General features: G+C 48.5%; 1 protein-coding gene across 1 annotated transcript in view; it reads right to left on the bottom strand.

Annotated features, from left to right (window-relative positions):
* The window catches only part of otogl (otogelin-like), a gene marked incomplete at both ends in the record, with an annotated part of 36,860 nt that overhangs the window by 1,442 nt on the left and 21,209 nt on the right, over window positions 1–14,209 (bottom strand). Inside the window, 25 exons of the mRNA XM_080002943.1 lie at window positions 2,296–2,341; window positions 2,530–2,649; window positions 2,968–3,072; window positions 3,204–3,382; window positions 4,225–4,288; window positions 4,371–4,411; window positions 4,564–4,668; window positions 4,783–4,884; window positions 5,010–5,117; window positions 5,657–5,761; window positions 6,105–6,317; window positions 6,934–7,119; window positions 7,275–7,416; window positions 8,180–8,397; window positions 8,751–8,940; window positions 9,026–9,118; window positions 9,222–9,245; window positions 9,339–9,481; window positions 10,670–10,847; window positions 11,585–12,153; window positions 12,215–12,437; window positions 12,524–12,650; window positions 12,743–12,860; window positions 13,635–13,913; window positions 14,025–14,195. Coding sequence (XP_079859069.1) covers window positions 2,296–2,341; window positions 2,530–2,649; window positions 2,968–3,072; window positions 3,204–3,382; window positions 4,225–4,288; window positions 4,371–4,411; window positions 4,564–4,668; window positions 4,783–4,884; window positions 5,010–5,117; window positions 5,657–5,761; window positions 6,105–6,317; window positions 6,934–7,119; window positions 7,275–7,416; window positions 8,180–8,397; window positions 8,751–8,940; window positions 9,026–9,118; window positions 9,222–9,245; window positions 9,339–9,481; window positions 10,670–10,847; window positions 11,585–12,153; window positions 12,215–12,437; window positions 12,524–12,650; window positions 12,743–12,860; window positions 13,635–13,913; window positions 14,025–14,195 — 3,849 coding nt within the window. The remainder of the gene's footprint in view (window positions 1–2,295; window positions 2,342–2,529; window positions 2,650–2,967; window positions 3,073–3,203; window positions 3,383–4,224; window positions 4,289–4,370; window positions 4,412–4,563; window positions 4,669–4,782; window positions 4,885–5,009; window positions 5,118–5,656; window positions 5,762–6,104; window positions 6,318–6,933; window positions 7,120–7,274; window positions 7,417–8,179; window positions 8,398–8,750; window positions 8,941–9,025; window positions 9,119–9,221; window positions 9,246–9,338; window positions 9,482–10,669; window positions 10,848–11,584; window positions 12,154–12,214; window positions 12,438–12,523; window positions 12,651–12,742; window positions 12,861–13,634; window positions 13,914–14,024; window positions 14,196–14,209) is intronic.

Raw genomic sequence — 14,209 nt, 5'->3', positions numbered from 1 at the left:
AAGAGAGAGAAACACAAACAAAGGTAAACACACAGAGCATCAAGATGTGAGAGAGGGTTTGAGTCATGGTGCAAAGTGGCGGTACCTGTATCACAGTTAGTACTACCAGTGGGAGTTACGGGGTTAATGGTAAACGGTAAGACTCCCACTCCAGAACCTGGGAGCATCATCAGGAGCGCGGCCGTCCCGTTTAAACAATGCCAGGGGAACACACACACAGGAATATATTTGGTTTACAACACAGAGTCAAGTCACACACAAACACTCGCCGAGGAATGAATCAGTCAGTCAGTGCAATTGGCATGCGCATGGATCGAATGCTTCCGTTCCGCTCCCTCGGGCGAGCAAGACAGTCGTGTGTCGTACTACAGAGAGCTGCTCAGCGGGGCCAACTCTAACCCCTGCAACACCTCACACTGTTATTGGTCAAACACGCATCCTGGAGCACCCCCACTGGCCCAACTGCAAGGTCACTGCTAAAGCGGGGCAAGCGAGCAGCGCTGCAATGCCAAATCCACAGAGACAGAGAGAGAGACAGAGATATATAGAGAGAATGTCATCTTTCCATACACCGATCAGCCACAACATTAAAACCACCACTAATAGCACTAATATTGTCCGGATACCCCTCCTGTCGCCAAAACAGCTGTGACCCGTGGAGGCATGGACTCCACCAGACCCTGAAGGTGTCCTGTGGTATCTGGTACCAAGACGTTAGCAGCAGATCCTTTAAGTCCTGAAAGTTGGAGGTGGGGCCCCCATGGATGGGGCTTGTTGTTCCAGCACATCCCAGAGATTCTACATCAGATTGGACCCATCCAAATGATGTAGAAGAAAAGGTGATTCATCAGACCAAGCACATTCTTCCATTGCTCCATGGTCCAGTTGTGAAGCTCACGTGTCCATTGTAGGGGCTTTCAGGGGTGGACAGGGGTCAGCATGGACACTGTGAGCGCTCCCATACGCAGCAAGCTGCCATGCACTGTGTGTTCTACACCTTTCTATCATAGCAACATTCACTTTTTTCAGCAATTCCTGCTCCAGTAGCTCTTCTGACTTCGCTCCCCACGTGTATCACTGCGCCCATGATCCTGTCGCCGGTTCACCGGTCGTCACCTTGCAGCACTTTTGGTGGGTAGTAACCACTGCATACTGGTAACACCCAACAAGACCTGTGGTTGTGGAGATGCTCTGACCCAGTCGTCCAGCATCACAATGTGCTCCTTGTCAAAGTGGCTCAGATCCTTACGCTGCTTCAACACATCAACTTCAACAACTGACTCTTCGCTTGCTGCCTCATATATCCCACCCCTTGACAGGTGTCATTGGAACAAGATAATCCATGTTATTCACTTCACTTGCAGGTGCTTTTAATGTTGTGGCTGATCTGTGTATGTATTAATGCATTTTAAGTACAATTAAAGCATATTTCATCCAACTTGGAAATTTCTTTCTCCAGAGCAGGCTACAGGGTGTTACTTAGAAGGTTAAAGGACCATACTGGCGTCAAATTGAGTCTAAGCCTGTTTACTAGCAGCATGCACATTGTACTTTACCCATGATTTTCCTGATGATAACTAACATTTTTAGACTTTTAATATTGTATCTAGATTTTTGTTTAATATCTCTATTTTTGGGTTTGGGGAAATTTGGTAACTGCTGTTTTGGTATTGGCCAATTCCATGTTAATGCAATGGTGCTTCCGCCTTTTCAAATGGGACTCACAAATATATACGGCAAAATGAAGTAACTTCGACAAAATCACATGCTGCTGTAATTGTCAGCGGGACCATGAGTTTAATAATTCAGAGATTCGGAAATCAGTATATAAGAAATCCCAAAATCTGAGTTATCATCAGGAAAATGGTCAGGGGTAATATAAAATGTGTGCTGACTAGTAAACGGGCTCATGGTATGGTCCTTTTTTGGTATTTACTTAATACTGGTATTAATATAATTCATATGGAATTTACTTAATATTGAATATCAAGTTCCAAATAGTACCATGTATTGATCCTTAAGACTTATTAAGAGTATTGCACCAACTTGTGTCTGAGCTGTAACATAACGCCGGCACGTCAGAGAAGATCTGGGGACAAACCGCAAAGCAAGGGATTGTGGGATATGTTGTGATTAGGCCCCGCAACAGGCTTTGACTCCACCCTCTACAACAGGCCACACCCTCCAACCACTCAGCCAATAAGCCCATCCACTGCCAGGCAACAAGGCGCTCCCCCCTCTGATTGACAGCGGAAAGCGTTGGGGAGCAGCGTCAGAGCGTTTGGGGTGACTCACATGTCCTGCAGCAGCCGTCCACGTAGCTCTGCACCACCCCCCCGTTCTGCAAGGCAAACACAACGTGAAAGCACCGTGACGCACGAGGCCGTCCCTTCACATGCCAAGCAAAGCCAATCCGCTTACTTCAATACGTGGGAAAACAACAAGAAGAACAACGATAACAATCAACAAAACAAGGGGCCTCCGGCGTGCATCATGGGGGCGGCGGGGTGGGCGGATTGAGGCGCTCACCTGGATGCACTCTGTGTCGTTGAAAGGCGGGCAAACGACCCCAGACGCCAGGACCACCGCACCGACGGCTGTTTCCATACAGTCATAACGTGTACAGTTGTCCACCCACGAACTGCCCGCCTTCACGCGCACACACACGCACACACGCGCGCGCACACACACGCACACACGCGCGCGCACACACACGCACGCACGCACACACGGTAAACACAAATCCACACGATCCAAATGAGGCATAAAAATGAGGCATATTGAGCAAGTAAAGATGGATGTATGACGGACATGTGTGTGTGTGCGTGTATGTACAAATATATATTGTGTGTGCATAGTGTATGTTAACAGGGTCAGAATACAGTGATTATGAACAACTTAAACGCATGCAGTGTCGATAATCAACAACATCATTAGATACTGTGTCGGAGCGGCGTGCGTTCTTACAGTGAAGAGCTCCGTGGTTCCGTTATCATTGGTGAAACTGCAGGAGATGTTTTTGCAGGAGCCGCAGCACACCTGGGGGTCGGAGGATGTGACATACACCTGGTGCTGAAGAGGAGGAACAAGAGGAATGCGCGGAAGGATGAGTGGAAAAAAAACAAACAAAAGGGGGGCTAGAATCCCATTTAAAAGGAGACTGGGCCTCCCTCGCTCTGCCCCACAGGGCATCGCGGACGTACCGGACCACACTTCTTGGAGCAGTTGACGGAGGAGATGTCCATGGCGTAGAAGCCGGTGTCCGGGTCGCGGTGCTGGAGGCAGTGCACCGTGTAGCACAGCTCCCCCTCAAAGTACTGGACCAGGGACTGGCCTGGTCCCAGCACCGTCACCCCCTCGAAGACACACACCTCCGACTTCTCTACACACGCGCACGCGCGCGCACACACACACACACACGCACGCACGCGCGCACACACACACACACACACACACACACACACACACACACACACACGCGCACACACACACAGTAAATGGTTGGAAAGTAACTGAGCACTTATACTCAAATGCTTCAATGATTGTTAAGGTATTTGTACTATACTTGAGTAATTGATATTTAGGAAACCTTCTATCTTTATTCCACTACATTTCACAGCAAATATCTTGCTTTTATACTTAGCTACATGTATCATCAACCCTGCAAGCGCTATTTATTTTTACGCAAAAAGTTTTTCATGCAAGTAATGCAAAGAGTTTGCAAGTGAGCTTTTTGTTTTGAAAAACCTTTTAGTTTCAGCCCCCCAACGTGAGGAAACAAGGAAACAAGAGGAAAACAGTTTTTCTTCGCCAGTGGAGGATAATGTCCAAAGGATGAAATGTGTCTTTACTCTAAAATACAATGTTCTGACATTGAATAATCTTACATTTACTTTCGATACTTAATTTAATATGTGCATTGGTGTTTTCCTTTCACGTGTGACAGAAAGCTGTGAGTGCACAGGTTTCATTGAAACTTTTTTTAAATTAATTTAAAAAAATGTAATAAAAAATAAAATTTTATCCTAAACTATCTGATTCACTGATTATCCATCCTTTAACCCGAGATGGGGAAACTATTCACAGAAAGCAGCTGGTCTGTACTCCATGATGGCTATGAGTTTAAATTAGTTGGAGCGATGAGATCAGGTGCTTCCTCGTGATTTTAAGTTCCATTTTGAGTTTTACCTTTTGGAGTATTACGAGGTCTGGTGCTGTACTTACGACATGAATGCAGAAGACAAGCGCAATTGGTGCTGCTGTCAGGGACCTCCACCAGGACCTCCCCCTGAGAGAAAACACACCGTCAGTAAGCTGACCTGCGGTATCCCATCTTGCAAGTCTCGACAAGCTTTAATTCAGCGACTTACCACCTGACAGACAGGCACAGAACCCTCCACACATTGGCATTCTTTGAGAAAGACAGAGAAAGTGGAAGATAATGCATGAGAGTGCAGGATAATGGATGAGAAGGATGTGTTTGAAGATAATGCTCATGCACGACATGAAAAAAATGTGGTGATTTTGTGCGCATGCGTGGGGTATTGCATATGCACGGTGTACCACAGTGGTGCTGCGGGCAGCAGTTTCCAGGGACAGTGGTTTGAACCAGTGAGAGACCCGGTGCACAGCTTACAGATGATTCAGGACAGAGGTTGACGTCACACACTGCAGAGAAGACATTTAACAAGTCACGCTCACATGCACGCACTCACGCCTCCTGCGTGGACCGACGTACGCAGCATACGGACGCACAAATAAGCCCGCGGTGCCTTAACCTACCGCAGTGGTATTGCGGGCAGCATCTGGAGGTCGTATTCAGATCCACGGCCAGAATTTCACCGTGCGAGCACGTTGGAACGGGCTCAATGCAGGACTCGCAAACTGCAAAGCAAACACCAGCCAAAACAGTTTTCTCACGGTTATGAAGAGACGAGTAAGAACGGGCCAGAGCAGGCGGGTTTGCGTTGCACCGGGAGCCCCCGAGTTCCAAGACGGTGAACCCTCACCACACAAGTAGGAGTAGCAGCAGGACTTCTCCTCCCTGACCTCCACCAGGAACTGATCCTCTCTGCAGTCTGGTGTGGAGACGGCGGGGCAGGCCAGTAGGTCGCACTCTGAGAACCAGGGTGACAGAGTGTGAAGCCATGGAAGGACGTGAAGGACGTGAAGGGCATGAAGGACATGAAGGATGTGAAGAACGTGAAGGACGTGAAGGATGCGAAGCGATGGAAGGATGTGAAGGACATGAAGGACGTGAAGAACGTGAAGGACGTGAAGGATGCGAAGCGATGGAAGGATGTGAAGGACGTGAAGGACTTGAAGGACGTGAAGAACGTGAAGGACGTGAAGGATGCGAAGCGATGGAAGGATGTGAAGGAAGTGAAGGACGTGAAGGACATGAAGGACGTGAAGAACGTGAAGGACGTGAAGGATGCGAAGCGATGGAAGGATGTGAAGGAAGTGAAGGACGTGAAGGACATGAAGGAAGTGAAGGACGTGAAGGACGTGAAGGATGCGAAGCGATTGAAGGACGTGAAGAACGTGAAGGACGTGAAGGATGCGAAGCGATTGAAGGACGTGAAGGACGTGAAGGATGTGCAATTGTGAGTGAGAAACTCCATGTCCAATGAGAAGAATACAAGTTTGACCTCACCACATCTGTACTCGGGGCAGCAGGACAGGGCGCTGTAGCCGACCACCAGTCGGTTACCGTACTCACAGGGCGGGGCCTCGCTATCGCAGATAGTCATGTTACACTCTGAGAAGCGGAGAAACGGTGAGTTTCTCGTTTAAAACCTTTTTTTATTTAATTTAATTTTTTTCTTTTTTTTAAGCGCAGACCAAATGATTTATGGATGATATACAGCTTAGGGGGGAGTCTGCCAATTATTCACCAGGTTGGAAAGACAGGAATGCCCACTGAAACTGATGAGTAATTATTAACCAATTAGCAATGATTAATTTACAACGGCAAAGATCTGAAGTTTGGAACGGAGGCAGTAATGAAACACTTAGTTTCTTCAAAGGAACTCAAAGGGAGACGTGTAGGGATGTGATGGTTTGAGGGCTTTAGCGAACGGTTATCTAACTGGTGAACCTACCGCAGATCTTTTTAGGGCAGCAGGCTCCTTCCTCCAGTACATCTAGGACGTACTCCCCCTCCCTCTCGCACAGGGGAGCCGGGCTGGCGCCGCAGTCCGGCTCCACCGCAACCACGGAGCCGTTCTCCACGCACTTGTACAGGCAGCAGCCCCGGCCAGAGCCGTTCCACACCTCGCCGGGGGCCCGCGGGTTGCCCTCATTATCCGTGCACACTGGACAAACCACATGGGACGAGGGATTAGACTTGACATAATTATTACCTAATCGCCTGATCCTAATTATTTGAGATGATCGCGACCATTTTGTGTAATCATTAGATTTGCCAATCAGAATCAGAATCGCTTCACTGGGCCAAGTACATTTTCATGAAAAAGGGATTTGTCTTGGTAATAGTTTGTGCCTTGTAGCGCAGACAGACAAGCAACATAACAAATTGAATATTTAACAGTCTCAAATAAAACATGTTTCCATGCAAATTTTGTGGGGATTTTGAGCCATTGTCAGAATGTTGAATGTTTTCATCCGTTATGTTGAGGCTATAACGGACACTTAATTGTCTTCGCCAATTTTTTATGTTCCAATATTCATGGTTTCTCTTTCTAATTTGGGTTTTTATTACTGCACTACAACTATAATTCTTTGTATGACAATAATTTGTGACAGCCGAGTGATTAGAAATGAAACCTTACCGCACCAATAAAGATAACCGCTGGAATTCTCTTTCCAGGAGGCCCCTAGAGACCGACCTCAACACGTCAGTCAGAAAAGTGGATTGGGGAGCAACGACTGTCCAAAGAAACAAGCCTCGCAGGCGCATCCACCACTCACCGCAACGCTCCTCGGTAACGCAGTAGGGGGAGTCTGCGCGGTGCAGGAGGGTTCCGCCGCGGCACACGCACTCCTCTCGGATGTAGGAGCAGGTGGTCTCCTCGTAGTACTCACGGTTCTGACAGGTGCGGCTTGTGCACGTGCTCACGCACGGCCGGTACTCCTTGCCGGGGGGGCAGCGGAGCGCTGCGGGACGACAAGCACTTAGCCATGCGAGAGCAAAGTGAATTAATCTGCATTGTGTACATATTTGTCTGTGTGTGTGTGTGTGTGTGTGTGTGTGTGTGTGTGTGTGTGTGTGTGTGTGTGTCTGTGTGTGTGGGCGCGCATTTCCCCCTCACGGCAGAAGTTGTGTCGTCTCCAGCTGATGCAAACTTGATGCGTGTAGCAGACTGCCACGTACGCTGCCAGGAAGTCACACTGGTGGTCTTTGTAGTGCAGGTCGCCCGCCCACATGATGTCGCAGAACTGTTCCGGAGACACCTGGAGACGCGTAAGGCATTCAGGATCACAGCAGCGTACGGCGCTGGATAAACAGCTCCCCGTTCGTTCCACTTCCACACCGAGATGCATGACGTTTTTTTTAAACGTGGTTTTGGAGTGACAGACCCCTTTCCAGGAAGGGTTTTATTCATAGATCTCTTGCAAACATACAAAAAAAAAGTGAAAATACTGCCCAGACTTGCCTGTTTGTGCAACAAACAGTACAAATAAAAAAACAGAAATAAGTTAATTAAAACAACATCTTTAACAAATTAGGAGGCTACAATTGCCATGATGGTCAGGCCTGACTGACAATGCCGATTAACAATAATAATAATAATAATAATAATAATAATAATAATAATAATAATAATAATAATAACTAATTTATTCATGACCCTTCATACATGAAATGCAGTGTGCTTCGTATTTCAAAAAGGATAGAAAAGAAAACAAACAAATTGAAAACTTAAAAGGATAACGAGTCAAGATAATGGAAATAAAAGAACAAATAAAAGAAAAGTAAAAAAAAAGTAAAAATAGAAAATAATAATATAATAATATTCCACATAATAAATTACATGGAAAATGAAATGAATATGTTCTCAGCTTTCGCCTCAAATTGTGAAATTAGCTAAAATGGAAATCAGAAAAACAGAAGTTCGAGAAGACGAGAATCACGGTTAATTAATTAAAACTGTGGGCCTTTCAAAAACTATCATTTCAGGAATTGTATTTATTTTTTCAATATGAACAGCTTTACTTTGCTGTGGCAGGGTGCGAAGGCCCTCTGGTGCAGCATGGAAAGGCAGGTGGAGCAGTCCCCCGTGGTGCAGTTGTCGCCCACCCTGCGCGCGTGCTCTGCCTCGTCGGACGTCTGGACCCTCCAGGCCTGTAGGAACAGCACCATGTCCCCCAGCTCCCGGACCACGGTGCCGTTGGGCAACTTCAGGTCGTCTGCCGGGTTCCCGTCACAGCAGCCTGGCACAGCAGGGGGCGGAGAAAGCGAACATCAACCGGTGGAGAGAGGGGAGAGAGTGACGGTCGCTGACCTCCAAAGCTTCGAGCAGCAGGAGATTTAACAGTGAGATAAATTGAACAGGCCTAAGATACACTTATACCAAGTCTCCCAAGGGGAAATCTCTCGAACATAAATGGTGCTGCATTACAATCAAACATCATCATAGACGCAAAGCACATTTAACAGGAAGCCCATTCAACCATTCATACTGTACAGTAATAAATACATTCAAACAGAAATGCAGAGTGCTTTGAAAGCTTAAAGCAATGTATCGCCCGGTTCGCCAACCCAGGGTTTCACAGAAACCTCTCACCGCACAGGCCTCGGGTCGGTCCAGATTCGTTGCTGGGGGCAGTGTACTGCATCACTATGATGCCGGTGCTGTGGTACCACTGGATGTTGACCCCGCCGGGCGTGTGGATCAGGTACATGCTGCCGGTGTCGTCCACATAAAGAGACTGGCGGGAGAACGGGAGCCGGGCCGGCCGGTAGTTCACAGACACCTAGGCCAAGAACGGCACACACATACAAATAATTCAAGCCCGGTTGAGGTCAGGTTTTGGTGTGGGAAAGACGAAGCTAGGTCACCTTGCGCTCAAGTCGATTGATGATGATTCTGTAGGAAGAGGTTGTAATATTAAGCTTCTTAAAACACAGACCGGAAGTTCCGCCGGTGGGACTCTGTGAACAGAGAAAGCAGCGCCGCAGTGGGATCAACAATAAAATACTAAAAGCAAACCTTGTACTTATACAGACGCTGAAAAAGGCAGGATGTGGTACTCACAGGTCGTCTGATGGAGTTGACGCTCTACAAGGAAAACGGAACAAATGTTGCTGAAAGTGAGTGAGAGGAACGGGTCCGGGTATAAATCGGTGTGGAGATGTGCTTTGGGTACGGTACCTGGCTGGTGGGACATTTCTCCACGGTGCCAATGATGTTCTCTCTGGGTAGGTGGACCAGGATGTAGGAGCCGTTGTCGTACAGAGCCACATTGTTACCGTCGAAAGTGATCACGCGCAGGTCTGACATCACAGAGCAGCGGCCTGGTGTTAAGATACGATATGATAAGGATATGTACACTATACTGTTATCAATATGAATACAAAATAAAAAAGTAATAGGTCAATGGTGTTAACAGAGATAAGATGGAAACCTCAAAAAGAGACTGTTAGAGCTGTGAACTATACCAGTGGTTCTCAAGCAATGGGTCCTGAACCAAAAACTGTGTCATTAACCTCTGTTACGTGTGGGCCCTGGTCGTATGCACCCCCGTCAAAAATGGACAAAGTTATTCAAAGAGCTAAATAAAACAATCAGCCACATCATTAAAACCACTGTAGGTGAAGTGAATAACATTGATCTTGTTCCAATGACACCTGTCAAGGGGTGGGATATATGAGGCAGCAAGTGAAGAGTCAGTTGTTGAAGTTGATGTGTTGAAGCAGCGTAAGGATCTGAGCCACTTTGACAAGGAGCACATTGTGATGCTGGACGACTGGGTCAGAGCATCTCCAACCACAGGTCTTGTGGGATGTTACCAGTATGCAGTGGTTACTACCCACTAAAAGTGCTGCAAGGTGACGACCGGTGAACCGGCAACAGGGTCATAGATGCCCATGGGCTCATTGATGCACGTGGGGAGTGAAGTCTAGGTCATCTGGTTCAATGCCACAGAAGAGCCAGATGCCAGTCGGACGTGCTGGAACAAGAAGCCAGATCCATGGGGGCCCCACCTCCAACTTCCAGGACTTAAAGGATCTGCTGCTAACGTCTTGGTGCCAGACACCACAGGACACCTTCAGAGTCTCGTGGAGTCCATGCCTCCACGGGTCACAGCTGTTTTGGCAGCATGAGGGGGATCTACACAATATTAGTGTTATTAGTGGTGGTTTTAATGTTGTGGCTGATCGGTGTATATATCTATATCTATATCTATATCTATATCTATATCTATATCTATATATATATATATGTACAGTATATGAATTTCAGAGGGTTCAATTTTATTTTGAAACACCATTCCCAACTGTCAACTGCCTCATAAAACGAGTCAGGTTAATTTGTCCATCACCAAACACCATCACACAGCTGTTCTTACTATTATCTTCTTATTGTGCATTACTGCACTATTCATTTTCTGTTAAGAGATGATGCTGACATACATGAAAAGACAAACATAAAATAAGCAGAGAACGTATGGATGCAGCATCAACTCCTCCACTGGTACTCACAGGGGCACTGCCACTGCGGGCAGCAGGGGTCCGTGTTGGTGAGAATGGGCAGGCCCAGCAGGCTGCACTGGGGCTGTGTGGTGTTGTAGCGGCAGTGCAGGGAGGAGTTGTGCAGCAGCAGCTCTCCATTGAAACAGATGAGCTCTGCACACTCGTCGAGACGGTACGAGTACGGAGGCTGTGAGAGGAAAAAGTACATGATGCACATATTCACTGTCAGATGGAGACACGGTTCTCTTCTCTATCTCAGGGCTGCAAGTACAGTCGCCGAAATGTACGGTCATGAAATGTATGACGAATAGTCTTGACGATGTCTTTTTTGTTAATTAAATGCTCCTTAAATAGTAAAGTCTATAATAGTATATAAATATAATGAAGAAGTGTTAATATTGAACTTATAACATTGGACCATAAAAATAGTTGACTTTTTAACTAACTGAAAACTGAATTGTTAACTGAAAACAGTTAACTTTCTTCTGGTGGAGACACACCACACACTCATGTATTGCAGCATTTCTAAAAAAAAATGTCATCCCATTAATAAGAATGAAGACATACTATAATAACGGAATGTAATGATTTAGCTTAATTATTGCAATTAGCTAAACTCAATCTACAACTCGTCTTCTTTTCTTCAAGTTAATTTGCTTCTGCTGTGCTGCTTCTGAATTGCTCTACCGCTTTGGAATGCCGGGCACTCGCTGGTCATCACTCTGTTAAGACACATTCCTCCTCGGCCCATACTGTACCGACAGCACAACCTTCCGACACATTCCAGGGTTATCTCCTGTGATATTGTGTGTGTTTGTGCATGTTGGACACACACTCTATGACACCATGAGTTATCACCTGCAGGTGTTTTGGGGCGAACAGCACGCGCTTGTGCCGGTATCTACACACCTAGAACACACTTACTGTGCACGGTGCCGTGGGCAGAAGGAAGGGGGGTGCGGTGGACACTTCCTGTGTCAGGGGGGAGGTCTCGGGGCTGGTGGATATCTCCGTGGTGACAGGCCCCAACGCCAGGTCGCTGGTTGTAGCCTGCGGAGACATGGTTGTCATGGAGACCGCCGTGGTTTCCATCGGGGTGGTCTCCGTGGAGACGGTTGTACCGGTGTGCGCCGTCCGAGGTGCGGTTGTGGTGTGGGCGGGGGTGGTGGTGACGGCCGCAGGGGTGGGGGAGGCACGGGGAGGCAGCAGGGGGGAGGTCGTGGAGGGTGTAGGTCCCGGTGGGCTGGTGATGGAGGTTGCGGTTGGTGTGGCAGGGGCACCAGGGATAGGGGAAGAAGTGGGGAAGGCAAATGTGGTGGAGGTGGGCGGCAAAGTGGAGGAAGGGATGGTTGTGGGTCCTGTTGTGCCGGATGTGGTGGAGATTGTCGTTGTGGTTACTGTGGTGGTGGGTCCTTCGGCCACCGCGATACGGGAAGGGGTCATTGCAGTGGTGGTGAGTGGGGTTGTCGCCAGCGGGGTGGAGGGAGGAGGAGCTGTGGAGACTGAGGGGGGAGGAGGAGTGGCAGGCAGAGAAGGGGTGAGAGAGGTGGTGACCCGCTGGGTGGCGGCGGTGGTTGTACTGGGACCTGTGTAGGCGGTGGTGGTTGTGGTGGCTGTTGTGGCTGTGGTGCGTCTTGTCGTGGTGGAGGGAGTGGTTGTCTTCCGAGAGGTCGCAGTAGGGATGGAGATGGAGGTGGAGGTGGTGACAGTGGTTGTTGGCCTTGGGGCGGTCGTAATAGGAGTTGTGGTTGTAGTTGTTGTCGGTGCTCTGGTAGTTCTGTTGGACCATGTCACAAACGCAAAAGGAGTCGGCGTTGGAGGAAGGATTGCACCTGAAAAAGTCAAAACATTTACACCACATACTTGATATCCAGTTGGACATTGGACCACCAACTTAGTACTGTACTCACAGTCCTCTGTGTAAACACATCTTCTGGTAACGTCATCGAGCACCATGTTCTTTGGACAACGTGGGAAGCAACCCTCCACACTGCAATGCACAGGGAAGCGGTTTCAATGCTCGGAAAAGATTTTTTCTGGGGTCTAAACAAAGAGAGATTATGAACAAACTGAGCGTCTTACGGAGGCAGGAAGTGGCACCGCGTGGCGCCGGGGTCGCTGCATGTGTGGACACAGGGGCTAGCACAGGCCTGGTAACGCCACTCACACATTATACGGTACGGGATCACGAAGCTGCTCTCTGACAGAGGACAGAAGAAGACAACCGGCATATCAAAGCGCTGGGCAATATGGAAGAACATATTCAAGAATCAACGTGTTGTATATTAATATTCTGTGTCTAATTTCGGCTCCTTCCCACAGCAACTTAGACGACGAAATGGCGTATCATACAGGGCCCGACAATAGCGGTTGCCCTGTTACACCGGGAAGCCAGATTTGGGTCACCGTCAATGTCAACCATCTTGTGCGGTTACCTCATTATCAAGTGGTTGTTAAAGTAAAGACAACATTTTCAACGTATGACATATTGTGATGTGGGGATGGGATGGCTTGAGCAGCCACACCTAACCTGGATCTAGGTGATTGGGTCAGGGTGGCTGCATGCCTGTTGCTCGGTGGTTGGGCTAACGGGCAACAGGTTAAAACCCCCATCCCCACACTCACTCAGGAGAGGAGCCCTGTCATGACATGGTCTATCTGCTCCTGGCTTGTTCCACCGAGCCTCCTCTCTACAATCAACTGGTGTCTACAACCCATCGCCTTCTGTGTCTCTGTGCCGGAGGGCCCCGGAAACATCACTTGGGTGGCGTGTGGCAGGCAGAACTGCCACACATATGTTTAGAAATTGATGACACTGATGAAAAACTATGAAACAAGTGAGAATCTTGAAACTTGAATCTAATTATATCGGAAGCTTAAGCTATTCAGCTGATGCATGGTTGGCAACTTGGCCGTTATTTCACCACGATCCTACACCATTGAAAGATGACAGGTTAGTGGCGCCCCGCCCTACCCTCCAGTGTGAAACTGCTGCTGATTTTGAAGCCATCTGTGTTGTCATATCTCTGTGGTCGTGCTGCTGTGCGGGTGAGCGTCAGAAAGACTCCAGGTTGCCCGACGAGCTCAAAGGACGTGTGGCCAGGAAGGAAAAGACCCTGGTGCTGGATGAAGGTGGCCCTGCGGCTAAACTCCGGGCCCCGACTCCAGCGCTCCAGCTGGAGCCTGTTGCGGCCGGACACCACCAGGAAGTAGTTTGGCCTCTCCGCAGACTCGAGCGACACCACGGGAACGCCTGAGAAAACGAGCACCCGTGTCACATGGTTGTAGGCTGCCGTTGCAGAGCACCCGACGCAAGCTTGTTTTCATCCCGCTGTGTGATCTTGTCGAGGCGACGACTGCTCACGTGATGTGCGTTCCTTCTCCAGGCCGGCGGTGACCATGAAGTTGAAGAGGAGCCCCGGGGCGGGCAACCGCTCCCTCACCAGAGGGAACACGGAGCTGCTGGTCCGGTTTACCCCGAACATGGTGTCGTTGTAAATGGCACTGATCAAGGACAGCGGGCCTTCACCCAGCTCTGAGGACGAGGAA

Source organism: Zeus faber (assembly GCF_960531495.2).
Source record: "Zeus faber genome assembly, chromosome: 6".
In the NCBI taxonomy this organism is placed as follows: Eukaryota; Metazoa; Chordata; class Actinopteri; order Zeiformes; family Zeidae; genus Zeus; species Zeus faber.
Note: the sequence above shows the minus strand (reverse complement) of the source record. Positions and strands in the feature narration are given on the sequence as shown.